Source organism: Protopterus annectens, chromosome 10.part0, assembly GCF_019279795.1.
Source record: "Protopterus annectens isolate FY-2018-M chromosome 10.part0, PAN1.0, whole genome shotgun sequence".
Lineage (NCBI taxonomy): Eukaryota > Metazoa > Chordata > Ceratodontiformes > Protopteridae > Protopterus > Protopterus annectens.
Window position 1 is genome coordinate 1,572,286,515 of NC_056744.1, and position 17,905 is coordinate 1,572,304,419.

Consider the following 17,905-nt stretch of genomic DNA (forward strand, 5'->3'; position numbering starts at 1 on the left):
GTGTGTGTGTGTGTGTGTGTGTCTGTGTGTGTGTGTTTGTGTGTGTGTGCTTCTGTGTGTGTGCGTGTGTCTGTCTATGTGTGTGTGTGTGTGTGTGTGTGTGTGTGTGTGTGTGTGTGTGTGTGTGTGTGATGCACATAAGCTGCCTACTTATTTTCTCAGACTTCTGCATTGTTATAATCCCTTTCCAGTCAGGCACATTTGTCTTTAGATGTGCAGTGATGTCAAACCTCAGCTACTATTTGATCCCAAATTTCACTCCTTGCCCCTCCACCTGATATACACCATACCTCCATATCTCTTCCAAGTTGTAGTTCTACCCTCCTGGTTACTAATGTCTTAAAGAGGAGAAGCTTCTTTCTTCCCAGTACAAGTCTAATTGTCGAAACTGTTATCTGAAGCACATGATCTTGCACTGCTCCCTAGAGACACAGTGCTCACCTGAAAACCATGTTATTGTTATGTGAAGCAAAAACAGCTTGAGTAATGCATGGATTTATTAAGTGTGATGAGGACAGCATTTGGAGACACGTGAATATTTATTAATCACAGTATGAGCTGATAACAGTACTATGCTTCTCTGCTGTAAATACAAATTAGAAATTTCTTGCTATGCCGTTCTGCTTGGGATTGCTGCCATTCTAATATGATTCAACTCTCAGCAGGTTTTCAGGCCCCCTCCTTATTCTCCGGGTGTGATGTGTTGTTAGGTTTAGCTATGGTGGACTGCAAAAATGTAAAAAAATGTGGAGAGGTACATTTGGAAGGGTAGAACTAGGGACTTATGCATATATCTGAGAGGGAACCAGTATTTTAAAGTGATGGGTTTTAAGTGCTGATTCCTTATGCACTGAAACACTTCATGAGGAAAGGAGCAGAAAGGCAGCTTGTAAAGCATAGCCTCACCCTGGATAATTAGTGATGCACATGCTGTTAAGGAAAACAGAATCAAGAGATCTGTACGAATATGAGGGAAAAATAACAACATAATATGGAGGAGGCAAACAGATGAAAAATACATAGCAGTGTCATTGCCTATAGTCTGAGCAATAAGCTGCAAAATCTTATGGCTTTGGAGGAAAAATCACTTATACTGTGACAGAAAGCACATATGGATGTCTGGGAAGTAAACATGCTAGGATACGCACATGCAGGGCAGATTGGGAGGAGAAAATAAGAAGTGGAGGGCAGTATCCCTGTGTATATGAGGTGGGATCAAAGAAACGTGAAGTACCATTTTATCCCATTAAGTTATAGTAGAGTAATTTGGTATAGTGAGCAGTGCATACAGCTCAACAAAAGTGAGGCTGTGCACCCTTTTTATAAAGTGACTGACTACACATGCGAGTAGTGCTCGGAGCATGCTCAGTCTGTGTTTAGTAGTAAAGTGACTTCAGGCTGTTTTGTTGTTTTTCACATGATTATCTTCAACCATTAATCAGAGATGAGGACTAGTAAGCCAGTAGTGCTTTGTGCAGTAAGCAAGTTTGTTTGTGTCTTTCGGCTTTTCCCGGTTAGGGGTCGCCACAGCGGAACTCCGGTCCGCTAATGATTGGCAGTAGATTTTTACGTACTGGCTTGCCGGGCCTAATGCACAACCTTCAACGAAGGAACGCCCATTCACGCATGTCGCCACACAGAAGACGCTCTGAGAATCGAACGGGCAATGTCTAACTGTGAGGCGACAACGCTATCGTGCAGTAAGCAAGTAAATGGCCATTTTTAGTCATGATCTCAAAAAAGAACATGCCATTTGTACTTTCCACACATTTGGCGATGCCAACTTTTTTTGACATCCCGATGGAGCTGTCAGTTAAGTGTTTAACACATTTTTTTATATGTTATTCTTACACTGTTTTTAATGTTCAAAAAAAGTTTAAGAAGGTTTAAGTACAATTAATGTCTGGCATTACTGAATTAATGTTTGCAGTAAAAGGCCACACACACAGACACACACACACACACACACACACACACACACACACACACACACACACACACACACACATCAATCATTGGGGTTGTCACCCCGTCTGCACCCCATGCCATACACAGTTTTTTTAAGTGCCCTGAAGCTGCATTTTTTGGGGAGGGGTGCAGGGGGCTTAGGATGTTACGCTATTTTTAATTTCATTTTTAGGAACAACCTGATTCACATGAATATTCATTTCTTGAAAAATAAGAGGTCTGTCCATGTCACACTAGGGACTTCATTTGCTACTTCTCATGCCAGTGTGTCCTAATGTAAACAATTACCTGGAAAAGCATATTAACAAGAAAACAGAAATTCTTGCTGTATAAAGAATTGCCTTTACAGATGACAACCAGCACGTTAGCAATTTAGTAAGAATAAAGTATAGGTTTAGTACACTTCACTTCGTGATACAAACCCTACTTGTGCTAACTTCAGTTTTCTGCATTTTTTAAGCTCTCCTACACCTATTCTGTGCAGTCCTGAAATTTTCCATCACATCTGCTATGATGTATCTCATGTACTCATCAGCCTTTTTTGAAGGAACTTTAGCCCTTAGATTTAACTCCACTGGATTCTGATTTCATGCCCCATTCCCATTGTAAAACATTGCTTTATCTGAATTATGTCATTGTACTATGCCATAGTTTTGACATATCTGAAGGGTTATGTCAGGCTTTTTCTATTCCTCCTGTCCTGCAAGGTGAACAAAGCAAGGTCCCTCAAAATTCCCCTTAGCTTTACTTTTGCATAGGCCTACACAATGCTTCCTTTTTAAGTGTTTTCCAAGGTTATACCTTCAGGATTGTGTGAACTAAGGATTCAGTCTCTGCATTCTATCCAGGCTAGTTAATTTCCAGTGGAATATATTCAAGATCCAGAGAAGTCATTCTGTCACTACACTCTTGCCTTTCTCTCCCCAGGCTGGACATTCTGTATGCTGCTCTCTCTCCCATCCTCCCGCCTTGCTCCCTCCAGTTCCCATGTCTGCTAGTCAAACACAGGACATCGAAGCTACAATTAGGGCATTATACTTCTGACTCATGGGAGCAGAGTGTTGTGCCTTTTAGTTTAAATGCCTCCATTATTAACATCTTCGCTGACTCATCATTGAATATAGTGCCCACTTCGGTATGTATTAATCAAATCCTGTCACTCAACTAAAATTAAAGGTCTTGAATCATTCAGCTATCCCAATAGATTAGCACAACTGTGCTACAGGCTTCTGCCACGTGACCTGTGTCTCGATTTTTGAGCTATAAAATGCATAGTCCTTTTTGACCTCCTGTACCCTTGCAAAACCAGTAGCTCTGTATAATACCCTCACTAGGGAACCGAACCTTCTACACCAACAAATAAACAAGATGCAATGGAGAGAGAGGATCCTAATTCAGCATACTCCCAGTTTGTGGAATAAGCTACCACTACAGGTCACCGTGCTACTTTGACTACCTTTAAGGCTAATATTTGATTGGATAGGTAGACCCAAACTTGCACCAGAGCTGTCATATACAATCCTGCATAATTTGGGGGTAGAGCACTATTAAGTGCTTGAAAAGGGAGGTGCAAAACCTTAAATATGTTGACTTAAAGGTGTGTATGTAGGTATATATATATATATATATATATATATAAAGTGTGTGTGTGTATATATAGCTAGGCATATGGTCTTTTGATCATTTGCCTGCTTGTGTTCATGTGTTTTTAAGTCACAGATTAATCAAACCATCATGCCTTTAGACTGAACAGTGAGTTATGTTCTTTTTATATATTTATTAGCCATACAGCTGTAGGTGGATTGGACACTCTAGAATTGGCCCTAGGTGTGAGTGCATGTGTGTGTGTGTGCCTTCTGTGGAAGGTTGGGCGCCGGGCTGGCAACTCAACACTGTAAAACTCCACTGCCAATCATGAGCAGACAGGTGATCCGCTGTGCTGACCCCTAACCGGGAAAAAAGCCGAAAGAAGAATAAGAAGATTCGCCATATAAGACACACTAGAGGTAAGTGCCTGTTTTCAGGTGATAAGAAGTGGTCTGGTGAAGCGATTTACTTTGAGCCGTACAGTATGTACCTAGAAAATGAAGGAATCAGAACCAGAAATACTAGATAAAGCTAATTGGTGCCTGAAAGCTTTAACATTCTGTGGAGCATTGACAGATGGGTGTAACTATCCCAGTGAACACCAGAGTTTTTCTCTAAATCATTAACTCATATTATTTCTGTTCATTCTACTGAAACTCTGCCTCCTGGTAATCATTGTGCACCTCTCTGATGCCTTTAGAATTTTTTTTTATTTTGTGTACATTTGTAAAGTGGGACATATATTACAAAAGCAAAATGTAATGTAATTCTATTAGTGCACTACTGTTTTTTTTTTTTTTTTCTAACTAGGAAGAGTCCAGGAGTTTAGAGCAGCATATTATAATGGAGTTTGCCAAACTACACCAGTTTCTTCACGAGAAGGAACAGCGACTGATCCAACAACTAAATGAGGAAGCTGCAGGAATTCTGCGAAATATGTCGGAAAACAGGACCAGGATTATTCAGGAATGTACTGCCATTTTGGAGAAGCGTTATAATATCCAAACACGGATGGCTCAGCAGGATTCCATGTCTTTTTTAACGGTAAGATATTTCTAAAATGAATGCACTTGTGAAACATCTTGCACTTGCATATGTTGTAATATAGAAACACGGAGTAAAGACAACGACAATGGAAGAATATTGCAACTTCATCCAGTCTTTCCATATTCCATGTAGTCATAAAAAATGAAACAATGAGTTTGACAACCAGCTGCGACACTTCACCTACCTCGTCTAGCAATGTTTTATTTCATCTGTAGGTCCATAACTCCTTGATCTCAGCTTCCCTGTACACTCTTACTTACTTTTCTACCACTGCATTTCCCTTGTGTCATTCTCATGTAATCTTAAAAACCGTCACAGAATTTGCTGTCACTATTTGTTTTCATGGCATGATATGTTGTCCTTGAACACCTATAAGCCTGAGTGTTACAGTTTTGAATTGTGCTTACTTAACCTCTCTGCCTGTGACCATCATCCTTTGTGACTTATCTAGCCCATTCATTTCTCAGTGAGGTGAGAGCCGTCACCAGCCTGTTTGTTCGCATGTGTGATGCAATAGCAGTTATAGGGCCATAGCAGATGTCTGGGTCTGCTTCCTTCCCCTTAGCAGCTTCCAAGGGACACTGTTGCTTCCAGTCTTTTGGGGAGGGTGAGCATCCCTGCGTAACCGCCTCCTGACCTATGTGTATATACCATGGCATAGTTTAGACTCCACAAGCTGCACCACCATGATTTCCCACTAGGTGTCACCAAAGTGGTGAGCCAAGATGCCTTCCTCTCCCCAGAATATATACTGTATGCTGCTCTCTGACTGTCTGCCTGCCCCTCCCCTCCCATCCTCTCGCCATGCTTCCTCCAGCTCCCATGCCTGCAAACTGGATCGTAGGTCATCCAAGCTACATTTAGGGCATTATCCCTCTGAACCACAGGAGCAGAGTGTAGTGCTTTTCAGTTTTTATGCCTTAGTTATATACTTCTCTGCTTTCTTTTCACCAGAGTGTTTTTGCATTTAGTTCACTCTTTACAGCATATTCTCCTTTGTCCATTCAACAGGTTTCCTCCATCTAATTTTTTTTCTGGGTAATTAAAAGCAAGTTACTTGCTCAAAAGAGAAGAGTAGTCATTTAATTCCTTTTTTAGCACTACAGCCTCATACACATTTATTTACAAGTATGGCATTCAGTATATTAACTATTTGACAAGATGTTGAAAAAGGTAGACCCAGCAGACAAACCAGCAAAAGAAACACAATCCACAGCACCATGGAGAATGAGATGTCCAACCAAAAGGTTTTTTTTTTGGTTGGATGTCTCATTCTCCGTGGTGCTGTGGATTGTTTTTCTTTTGCTATTTGACAAGATGCCTTTACAAGGAAGTAAGTTTTTCATATCATTACAGTTAACGTGGAAATGCAGTGGAAATGCAGGACCATGTTCATTAACTTAGGTAGGTGGGCAAACGTAGGTTCAGCCCACTGAAATGTCATAATTTTTTTGCAAGTCCAAGACATATTTTGCAAGGTCATTATTCTTCCAACAAAGCAGAATGCAAAGAAAACATGTTCAGACTCTGAAGAAGCCAGATTGCTGGCGAAAGCGCTTAGTCGTTTATTGTGTTTTAAAACAACAAAGTTTCAATAAATTCATGCTGTTTTAAGATCTAAGGAGTGTCCTTGGTGTACACAACGCTGCTATATTGAAAGTGAATTGTGCCTTGCGGTGTTTTCGTTTATTGTTGATATAATTTCTTTTGTTGTCTCATTTTAAGTGTGTGGTACCGCTCTTTTAAAAATAGGCCCTGTCTTTTTTTGCTTTCTCACTAATTATTTTGGTATAGAGGTTGAGCTATGCTTACTTTGAATGGTTTATGTATGTGATGTCCTTAAACTTCAAAAGCATTGTAATGTGCAGTTATGTATAACTAATTAATATATTTTTATCTCTCATGTCTTGGCTGCGCAGTGGTGCACTGGTTAATGTTGTCACCTCATAGCAAGAGGTTCTCCAGTTTGACTCTTGGCTGGGGTACCTTCTGTGCAGAGTCTGCATTTCTTCCCTGTGTTCATGTGGGTTACCACTGGGTGCTCCGGTTTCCTCCCATGTTACCAAGACATGCATCTTGAGCATTTCTCTCCAGGCCTCCTCTGAAAATTGGCTCATTCTAAGTCAGACTTTCCCGGTAAACAACTGTTAAATATAAATAAATAAACAGGAACAACTTGCTTATTTCCTTGGGTTTTTTTATCTTTGAGCAGGTCTTTTTCATAGCCGGCGTCCCCTCTCGCACCAATAAGCTGTGATCCTGCGTTTTCTTCGGAATTAGATATTTCCACTTCAGACCTTTCGGTCCCTACGGGGATATTGTGCAACTGTTTCTCATGCGACGTTAACAGGGAGGCAGCTACAGGAGTTAGAAGATTGATCAGTTCGGTTAACTGACCAATCAGCTTACGAGTTAATCCAAGGTCCTCCTGCTGCCTTGCAGGAGCTTCCTGTGTTTCCATTTAGTAGACAACCACAAGGAAATCAAAAAAAGCGAACAAAAACTGGTAAATCCTCAAGAAGGAACCAAACAGGAACAACTTGCTTATTTCCTTGGGTTTTTTTAATAAATCAAGCACCAACCAAGCGAAAATCCATACATAAACCAACGTGCACGCTAAAAACTGTATTAACGCTATTACACAACTGCGTTTTCGTTTCACCATATGCACTTCATCAGATAGAAAGCATCCAGTTACACAGTTCTTTTATATCTTAGTTAATTAGAATCAATCAATCCAATTGAATTCACTTTATAACTTTTTGAAGCATTTTAAAGTGAAATTAGTGCTGTTTAAAATATAGTGAATCTTAAATTCATTATAAAAACATCCTTTTAAAATTTTAAATATAAATACATCATATGAATTTCATTTATATTAACCTTATATTATCTAAAAATACTAAATTAAAATGTTTTTTAAAAAAAACCCTTAATAATTTTAGTGACCAAAGCATTAAAATCAATCAATAAACATTGCCATCTAGTGGTCATTTCTAATTATTGCAACTCTTTCTATTTGATAATTTAACATACTATAACCAACCAATACTTTGTACTACAAAGACATCCAAAAGACCTTGGGCAAGGAAATTGCACATATCAAATTATAAAAAACATTTCAAGCCATATGTGAGAAGGATGTAACATTTAAAATGAAGAAAATATATTATAAATATTAATACATAACTCTCTATGTCTTTTGGATGTCTTTGTAGTACAAAGTATTGGTTGGTTATAGTTTGTTAAATTATCAAATAGACAGAGTTGCAATAATTAGAAATGACCACTAGATGGCAATGTTTATTGATTGATTTTAATGCTTTGGTCACTAAAATTATTAAGGTTTTTTTTAAAAAAAACATTTTAATTTAGTATTTTTAGATAATATAAGGTTAATATAAATGAAATTCATATGATGTATTTATATTTAAAATTTTAAAAGGATGTTTTTATAATGAATTTAAGATTCACTATATTTTAAACAGCACTAATTTCACTTTAAAATGTTTCAAAAATTTATAAAGTGAATTCAATTGGATTGATTGATTCTAATTAACTAAGATATAAAAGAACTGTGTAATTGGATGCTTTCTATCTGATGAAGTGCATATGGTGAAACGAAAACGCAGTTGTTTAATAGCGTTAATACAGTTTTTGGCGTGTACGTTGGTTTATGTATGGACTTTCGCTTGGTTGGTGCTTGATTTATTAAAAAACCCAAGGAAATTAGCAAGTTGTTCCTGTTTGGTTCCTTCTTGAGGATTTACCAGTTTTTGTTCGCTTCTTTTGTTTTCGTTGTGGTTGTCTACTAATGGAAACACAGGAAGCTCCTGCAAGGCAGCAGGAGGACCTTGGGTTAACTCGTAAGCTGATTGGTCAGTTAACCGAACCGATCAATCTCCTAACTCCTGTAGCTTCCTCCCTGTTAATGTCGCATGAGAAACAGTTGCACAATATCCCCGGAGGGACCGAAAGGTCTGAAGTGGAAATATCTAATTCCAAAGAAAATGCAGGATCACAGCTTATTGGTGCGAGAGGGGATGCCGGCTATGAAAAAGACCTGCTCAAAGATACTTTTAACCCAGCTAACACTCCGAATGTATTCAGAGAGGTAAACAGGGGAGGAATGCATGGAGGCTCTAATGGAGAGAAGCGTGATACATGCACACGCCATCCTGAAATTAAAGGTACTGTAACTTCTACACGTAACTTAAAAGACTGGTTACATCAAAAATACAATTTTAATAACCTTGTTAACGGAGCCCCAGAAAGGACTAACAACGCTCCTTACAAAGACAATTTAAGTAAACTGTATAAACTGTTACACAAACATAGAGTGTTAAACATAGAAAATATGTATTTAAATGAATGCATCTCTCTCAGTATTGTCCCTAAAGGGTTAAGGGTATTCAAATACCCTAATAATGTTATACCAGGAACGGATTTTCATCTGAAACTTATTGACATTTTTAATAAATGTGGTTTAGAGATGTTACATCTCATGGTTGGTGAAAACAATAGAATTCAGGAAGTAGTTTTTAAAGAAATAGAGACCTTGGACAAAGCTATTACTAGTGACCTTATTTTTTCCATTGAAGAGGAGAAAGCTAAATATTTTAACATGAGGAAAGAAATAGATAGGGATATAGATACCTTAGTGGAAAGGAAAATTAAAAACATGGAGAGAGACATACTTGAATATGAAAACAAAACAAGTTACCCTAACCCACATTCTAGGAAGTACATGCAAGAAGCATCATATTATAATAACAAGTTTTACAATAAAAGTGACAATGCACCTTTAGGTAATATTGACCCCCAGGAAGAGGTAATTATATATGATGAGGAATTTCCCCCACTAAGAAGATCCGAAAGAATTATGAACAAACAGTCAGCGAGGGAAGAGAATTTTCAATGGAGGGGGGGGAGAAGGGGAAGAGGGAGGTACTAAATACACCTCTTAATTTACCCACCACCCCCTCAGAATTTGATATTATTACTAGAGAAGGTAGTAAATGGATGTATGGTAATTTCAATATTTATAATTTTAGCCCTTTAGAACTTCAGAAAGGGCATTTTCATCTACTCTCCAAAGGACTTAAATTTATACCAGCTACCAAGGGAGATCTAACTAAGGCCTTCCTGGAAATAAAATTATTCCTTAGAAAGATCAATCTTAAAATGCTTCTTTCTAATAGTTCCTTACCATATAACAATGTGAATTTGAAACGTAGTTCTATTTATAACCCCCTTTAAACCCATATCTGAAGAACCTAGAGAAAATATTAGAGAAAGAAATTAGAAAAGATGAAATAATTGGAAGAAAACCACTGTATAATTTGAACCAGATAGAAGGGCAGACTCTGGAAGAATTAAAACTAGATCATAACTTAAGAATAATGAAACCGGACAAGGGTGGGGGTATAGTTATTATGGAAAAATATAGAATATGAGAGTAGAATGAATAAAATACTCTGGGATGAAAATAAATATCAAGTTACATCTAGAAATTAGATCAATATAGCCTATAACAAAATAGACATCTCTATTAATGAAATGTTATTTGATGGCTTAATTAATCAAGATACCTTCAAATATTTAAAGACAGATAAACCGAAGGTTCCTATCATATTCGGTATACCCAAGATCCATAAAAACATGTTAGATCCCCCCCTGAGGCCGATTGTTAGTGCGGATGGCTCTAAGACCCATGCCTTAGCTAAATTAGTGGATAATATGACCAAGAAATTATGGATTAAAAAAGAACATATACTCAAAGACTCTTGGGATCTATTGAATTCATTGGTAAATCTTAATAGAATAGATAACATTATTTTTGTCACCATAGATGTTGTCGACTTATTTTCCTCAATACCATACTCTGAAGGAAGTAAAATGTTTGAGGAAATTATATATGAGGAAAAGAATCTTTCCAACAATGATAAGTTACTTAGTATTTGGTTAATGGACCTAGTTCTACAGAATAATTTCCTGTATTTCAATGGAGAATTTTATAAACAAATTCAAGGAGTAGCTATGGGGGCAGCTTGTGCCCCCACCTACGCTAATTTAGTTTTGGCAAATTGGGAGGAAAAATACATCTTGCACAGTGCATACAATTCATCATGGATTATGTACCATAGGTATCTTGATGATATAGTTTGGACTGGAGATGAGAATACACTATATTCCTTCCTAGAGTATATACAAAACACTAGTAATTTTTTAAAATTTACATATCATGTTTCTGCAGACTTCCTACAATATCTTGACGTGGAAATTTACAAAAAAGGTAATGGATTAGAGTCCAAAATTTACAGGAAATCTACCTACTGTAATTCTTTCTTACACTTTGATAGTTCACACCCCCTTCATGTCAAAAGAAATATTGTAAAAGGACAGTTTGTAAGGGGATGTAGGATGACCAGTGAAGAAGAGGCATTCCTTTTAGAATGTGAACTATTAGAGAAAATGTTTCGGAATAGGGGATACCCGGATGAATTTATACAAGGTATTAGAAATGAGGTAACAAAGGGTAGGAATAATAGATTTTTGCCCATTATTAGAGGGGGTAACATTAAAAACACAATTGATAATGAGATGGTCAACAACAATAGTAAGGAGAATTTTGAGCTGGCCCTTACACTTGAATATAACAGCATGAATAATAGAATAAGAGACATATTTAACAAGGAATGGTGTAGATTTAATGAATTAATGGACCTGTACAAAGAGAACCTTTGTTCAATTAAAACTGTGTATTAAAATTCCAAAAATATCAGGAATATATTAGAAAACAAAAGAACTATAAACCTCTTGGATAAAAGAAGAAAGGGAACATACAAATGTGGTAGATGTTCGCAATGTATAGCCATCTCTAATAGTAATATTATACATATCAAAAGTAGAAATAGGACAATAATTAATGAGAAATACTATTATAACTGTGATTCTATGGGCTTGGTGTATTTTGCTTCCTGCAAACAATGTCAATCTTTCTACGTGGGAAAAACAGAAAGGAAACTGAAAAGGAAAATCTTTGAACATCTGAATGATATAAAGAACTGTAAAGAAAGCAATGCCCTGTACAAACATAGCCTAACATGCAAAGATGCCAGCTTTATATTTTCGGTAGTTGAACACACCGAAAGAGATATTAGAGGAGGGCTATGGGAAGAAAGATTAGAGTACAGGGAGCTTTGGTGGCAAGTGACTCTATAAGCATATAATGCACCAGGACTTAATGAACACACTAGTATATTGCCTCTTTTAAAGCTGCGTGCAGCTAAACTATAATGAAATAGAGTTATGTATTAATATTTATAATATATTTTCTTCATTTTAAATGTTACATCCTTCTCACATATGGCTTGAAATGTTTTTTATAATTTGATATGTGCAATTTCCTTGCCCAAGGTCTTTTGGATGTCTTTGTAGTACAAAGTATTGGTTGGTTATAGTATGTTAAATTAGCAAATAGAAAGAGTTGCAATAATTAGAAATGACCACTAGATGTCAATGTTTATTGATTGATTTTAATGCTTTGGTCACTAAAATTATTAAGGGTTTTTTTTAAAAAACATTTTAATTTAGTATTTTTAGATAATATAAGGTTAATATAAATGAAATTCATATGATGTATTTATATTTAAAATTTTAAAAGGATGTTTTTATAATGAATTTAAGATTCACTATATTTTAAACAGCACTAATTTCACTTTAAAATGTTTCAAAAAGTTATAAAGTGAATTCAATTGGATTGATTGATTCTAATTAACTAAGATATAAAAGAACTGTGTAACTGGATGCTTTCTATCTGATGAAGTGCATATGGTGAAACGAAAACGCAGTTTTGTAATAGCGTCAATACCGTTTTTGGCGTGTACGTTGGTTTATGTATGGACTTTCGCTTGGTTGGTGCTTGATTTATTAAAAAAACCCAAGGAAATAAGCAAGTTGTTCCTGTTTGGTTCCTTCTTGAGGATTTACCAGTTTTTGTTCGCTTTTTTTGATTTCCTTGTGGTTGTCTAATAAATAAATAAACATTACTACCTGTCAGACTGTACATTTTATTAAGTGTCAGCTGGAAATGGCAATGCAAGGATTGTATTCCATAGGGGAAAAAATGATTGACCTTTGGCAGTTGTGCATTTACTTTGCTCTCAGAGAGATTTCCTGTCTGGTAATCATAATGTCTAGGGAGAATAAATTTTTTAAGGGCTTTGAAGTTCAGGGTGGCCAACAAAAGATTCAGTTAGTTTACAGACCTTATAAAAAATTATGAAACCTGTAGAAGCAGATATAATCAAACTTGATGACAGTCATTTTGAATTGGCAAATGGCTGCCATTCAGAGTAAGAGTTTAATCCATTTGTAACTTAGACAGCTGATTGGGAGAATGTAAATTTACTCCGGGGGTGTCACCTATGTCCCTCTTGGATATGGGCAGTCGGTGCTGCTCATAGAATCACGCTGCAAATATAGACCATACAACTCGGTCAATAAGGGAACAAGGCTATAACATGGCTAGGCTTATAAAGGCCTTAGGGCCAATAGCCTAGTAACCTGTTATGAACCTATTCAGATAATTGTAGAAATCAAAGTAATATGCCAAGTTAGAGCTCTCTGCAAAGGCAATTAATGTAAAGTAAAATAATAGACATCCAGAGTTGGGGTGGTCCCATTCAGTAAATGTTTGTTTGTATTTATTTATTTTACATTTGTTTACCAGGTAGTGTCAAGAAGCCCTTTTTCATCAGAGGGCCAGGGAGAAAATCTCTGTAATACAGTAATCGGCAGAATAACATGAGTGAGAATATACATATTATTGTATGACTAGTTAACATAAGTGCTAAGATTCGAAAAACACGGACAAACATTATAGATTTACATTTTAGCAAATTCAGAATGTAGTCCCAATGTGAGTTGTATGGTGTAAATCATAGCTGTAAGAAAATATTTAAGGGAACTACACTGGTATTACATAAAGTAGGAATGTACAGATTACAGAAAGACATGATTAACTTAGTCACAAGTAGTGAGAGAAAGAAGCTGATACAGTAGAGAGAAAGAAGCAAGTACATTTGGTATTTACATTTTTACAAATCCAGTATGTTGTCACAGTGTAAGAAAAGCGTATGTAGAAGCTGAGTAGGGGAACTACAGATGGGCATAGGAAGTTGCCATAGGTAAGAATGTATGTATTTATTTTATGTATGTTAAAAATCTGACCTTTTTTGAGAATTCTGTCTGAATCCGGTTTTTGTTTTTTGGAAGCTAGCAGCCGAGTTCAGAACTAGTGAGTGTCACATTATTGCATAATATACAAGGTTATGATCAGGTTGTTAATCATAACCTGCTTATTATGTGTTCAAAACATGGATGCCAACAAATTCACCTCAAGAGTAAAGCTCGAGAGGTGTAACTTGGTATCCTTGTCGGGAACGCATAATTAATAGTTATGATCGGAGACCCAATCGAAATTCTCTGTAGTGCATGGAGCTTTTTATGCTCCATCTACAACTAGTCACAGAAAAAAAATTGCCAAGGCTTTTACTGGATTTTAAAGCTGTAAAGCATTTAGTGAGTGGTGTCAGAAAGAAAATCACTCACCTTGCCATTACTGTCCACTACCCAGATTTTCAGAGAATATCCAGATTTTTGCTTCATTTTTATGTTCCTCATAAAATTTGTGGTTTTCAGACAAGTTACTAGGGATTGAATTCACAACACCGATAAAAAAGGAATTCAAAAAATTATATATATTTGAGTTTCAGACGTCATATCCTTCAGAAAATGCAACTGAACACGCATCCTGTTATTTTAGCTACTTTCTAAGTTTATAATAGAAGTCATGGACACATACGAGGTATGTACAGCAAGTAGAAACAAATCTGTTTTTTAATTCTGCCACTGTTGTTTTGCTGGTCAGTACTTGTAGATTTGACTGCTTATCACAAGACCTGACCTTAACAAGTTAAGCAGGGGTACTTAACATTTGTTAAGGTCAGGTCTTGTGCTATAGTAGTGCTTAAACAATTTGTCTTTTTCCAGATATCAGAGCATAATCACTGCACTCTGTGCACTACAAAAGTGTAAATTCTTGAAGTATTTCCATGTGAACAACGTACACTTTTCACAAGTATTGTTTCATATATTCATAGCTGTTTACTAGGCTAACTACCACAAGGGCCTTTTTCAGCTGAAGCATACATCCCAAATCGCTGACACGTTCTGGTACGTTTTGAGAAGTGTAAGCAGGGGTTTGGGAGATAGACCATTTACAAGCAGGTGCCTGGGAGATGGATCATTTACAAGCAGGTGCCTGGAGATGGACACAGGCAGCCTGTAAACAGTTCATTAGAGACATGGGTGTCAAACCAGGGATGAATTTCCTGTTCCTCATCCAATTGTCCAAGTTGCAATTGAATTGGGTTAGGGGCGGAACTGTGTTCCAGAAAAGGGGTAGTCTCTGGGATACATAACCTGTCTCTCCAGCAGGTCCTTTTTATAGTACAGTCAATGTTTAAGTCTTGAAAGGGTAATTCTGGTGCTGTTTGTTTTGCAGATATGCAGGAGTTCCATCAGAGTGGGGTCTGAAAATGCCTTGTAGGCCAGGCATAGCTCTCCCCTCAACAGCACGTAGGAGACAGACTACAGGGATAAGCCTTGGAGGTGGTCTGAATAGGACATGTTACTTGTTCCCAGTAGTCTTTTAGTAAGGAACCACTGTGGATATTCCAGTTGTTCGATATGCCTGGTTAGAAACATACCAAAGGGGGCATCGGTAGTATCATTTAATTGATCTAGCCCTGACTTGAACCAAAAATAATTAAGGAATGGGTTTGGAATACAGCCTTCAGATACAACCCCCCCCCCCCAAAAAAAAAGTAGAATTACTTGTAACGGGGGACTTAGGCACAGGTGAAGACTGTAGTGATATCATTGTGACAAACTGTAATTTTCTTTTTGTTTTTTTTTTTTTTTTGTGCTAAATCCCAAAAGGATCTGAAGAAGTTACCAACCTAGATAACCCTCAAAGAACACTAGAAAGCTCTACAGAAGATGACAGTCAGCACAAACTTACTGCAGGGATGTGTTGCAAAGGCTTGGGTAATGAGTACAGAGTTTAGTAGGGTAGTTTTTTTTCTAATAGGAAAATTTCATTCTGCTTTCATTTGCAATTTGGCAGTGTCTGGTACTAGATATTTGTTTTCATTTTTGTTCTGCAAAAACTAAACAGAGAATGTTCTTCGTCTTCCCTTGCTGCAGTCCTGACTATTGGGTATAGTCCGCGTCCCAGTCGGCCCGAATACCAGAGTATAAGGCTGACGTCGGTCATGGCGCCTTAGACTGACGTCAGTACGTCAGGGTACTAATGCGCATGACCGACGCCATTTCCTCAGTCTTTTTTGCCGCATGGTCCGATGCAGAAGCAATTTTGCGAGTGCAGGTTGGCGTTCTGAGATTTTCCGAAACCGGAGTTTCAGACCGAAAACAGAGTTGGCTAAGTAACCCGTTGGGAACATTTTGGTTTTTCTTGCCTCAGTATTTAACCGGATGTCAGAAAAGTGAATAACTGTATTTCTTGTGGGAAGCAGATACCGCATAGGGATTATCATACATTGTGTATACCTTGTTTAGGGCCTGAGCACGACGTTGTTGGTTGCCGCTCTTGTGCTAGATTTAACAAGCGCACTATTAAGAGGAGGCTTGATTGTGCTAGGTTAGTGTTTGGGAAGCGTTGCAATTATAATATGCCGTCGGATGCTCCGACGCCTGCTTCATCCAAGAAGCGCAAGGACAAAACAGTGAAGCCTAGGGGTGAGGAACCGGCAGTCCCGGACGTCGGTCCTTTAGAAGGCTCAGGGAGCCAGAGGTTTTGCCAGGAGTCTCTATGGAGTCTCAGGCAGATACTTTACTGTTACAGGATGTGCCCTCTCAGGAGGTAGGCCAGGCTGAGGGGCTTCTCAGGTAACTGTTCTTCCCTCTCTTCCCAAGGTAGTTAGGGCCTCTCCTTCTGTTGCCAAAGCTTCTTTTAGAGGTAGGCCAAGTTCAGCTTCTGTGGGGGCTTCTCCTAGCATTTCGGCTCTGTGCCTAAGAAACATATGCTTAAAATGGCAGAAGATTTGATTACTCTGATTAGAGGTTCTATGCCCCCACCTGATAAGAGGCCTAGGGTGGAACAGGAGTTTGATAGTTTTGAACAGTGTTCACAGGCTTCAGAGTCTTCTGTGGAAGACTTGCAAGAGTTTCCTACTTATTCTGATTCTGATGTGGATGATTCCACTCCTTCAGCTTCTCCTCCTGAGGATTTTTCATTTTCAGAGACTCTTCACTCCATGAGGGAGCACTTTAAATGGGAAGGCCAAGATTACTCTGACTCCAGAAAAAGGCTTAGGGAATTCTTGTTTTGCCCCAGCATAGGCCCTTAGCTATTCCTCCTGTGTTGAATGTGGTGGAGGATGGTTTTGCAGAGGCTTCTCTGAACCCTGACTCCTTGCCTCCTGCTCCTGTTAAGCCTGATAGGTATTATAGGGTGCCCGAAGCTCATAAGTATTTGTTTAAGAGTCCCAGGGCGGACCCAGAAACTGTTTCTCAGGGGCCTAAAGGTGTTAAAGCTTCTGTGGTTAAAAATCCTGTACCCTCTGATAAAGAGGCAAGGGCTTTGGATAGGTGGGGTAAGAAAGTATATACTTCTTCCACTCTAGCCATGAGGGCGTTGAATTGTCAGTTTCATATGCTGAAATATCAAAATTATCTCCTTTCACAATTGAAATCTAAGGTGGATGCTTTGGCGGAAGGTATTGAGTGTAAAGAATTGCTGGATTTGGTTCATGTGTCTGAACAAGTGGGTAAGCATTCTTTGCAGTGTGGTTTTGATGCTGTTCAGGCCTCCTCGAGGGTGGCTGCTACTAGTTCTGTTCTTCGCAGACATGCCTGGTTGAAGGATCAGAATTTAGCTGAGCATGTTAAGACTAGGATTTTGGATGCTCCTTTACAGTCTGATGTGTTGTTTGGACCGCCTGTGGAAGCAGTTTTAAAGAAAATGGAGGACAAAGCTAAGTCTATGCAGACTGTTAAAGATTTTTTGCAGGTGCAGCCTCCGAAGTTTAGTAGAAATTGGCCTGCTAAGGGGTGGACATATCCTGCTTATGGTTCCCAGTCTAGGGGTAGGTCTAGACGTGGTAGGGGCAGGGCTCAAGGTTCTTTAGGCCTAGATCAGACAGTTCACCTGCTCAGACTTCTGGTGAGGGCAGGGGTCAGTCCTTTCGTAAGCAGAACCAATGACCTGCCTTTT

The 17,905-nt window shown here is 38.1% G+C and overlaps 1 protein-coding gene across 1 annotated transcript in view; it reads left to right on the plus strand.

Moving 5' to 3' along the window:
* TRIM72 (tripartite motif containing 72) overlaps window positions 1–17,905 on the plus strand; it is a 329,875-nt gene that overhangs the window by 117,069 nt on the left and 194,901 nt on the right. Inside the window, exon 3 of the mRNA XM_044086926.1 lies at window positions 4,366–4,599. Within this exon, the coding sequence (XP_043942861.1) occupies window positions 4,366–4,599 (234 nt within the window). The remainder of the gene's footprint in view (window positions 1–4,365; window positions 4,600–17,905) is intronic.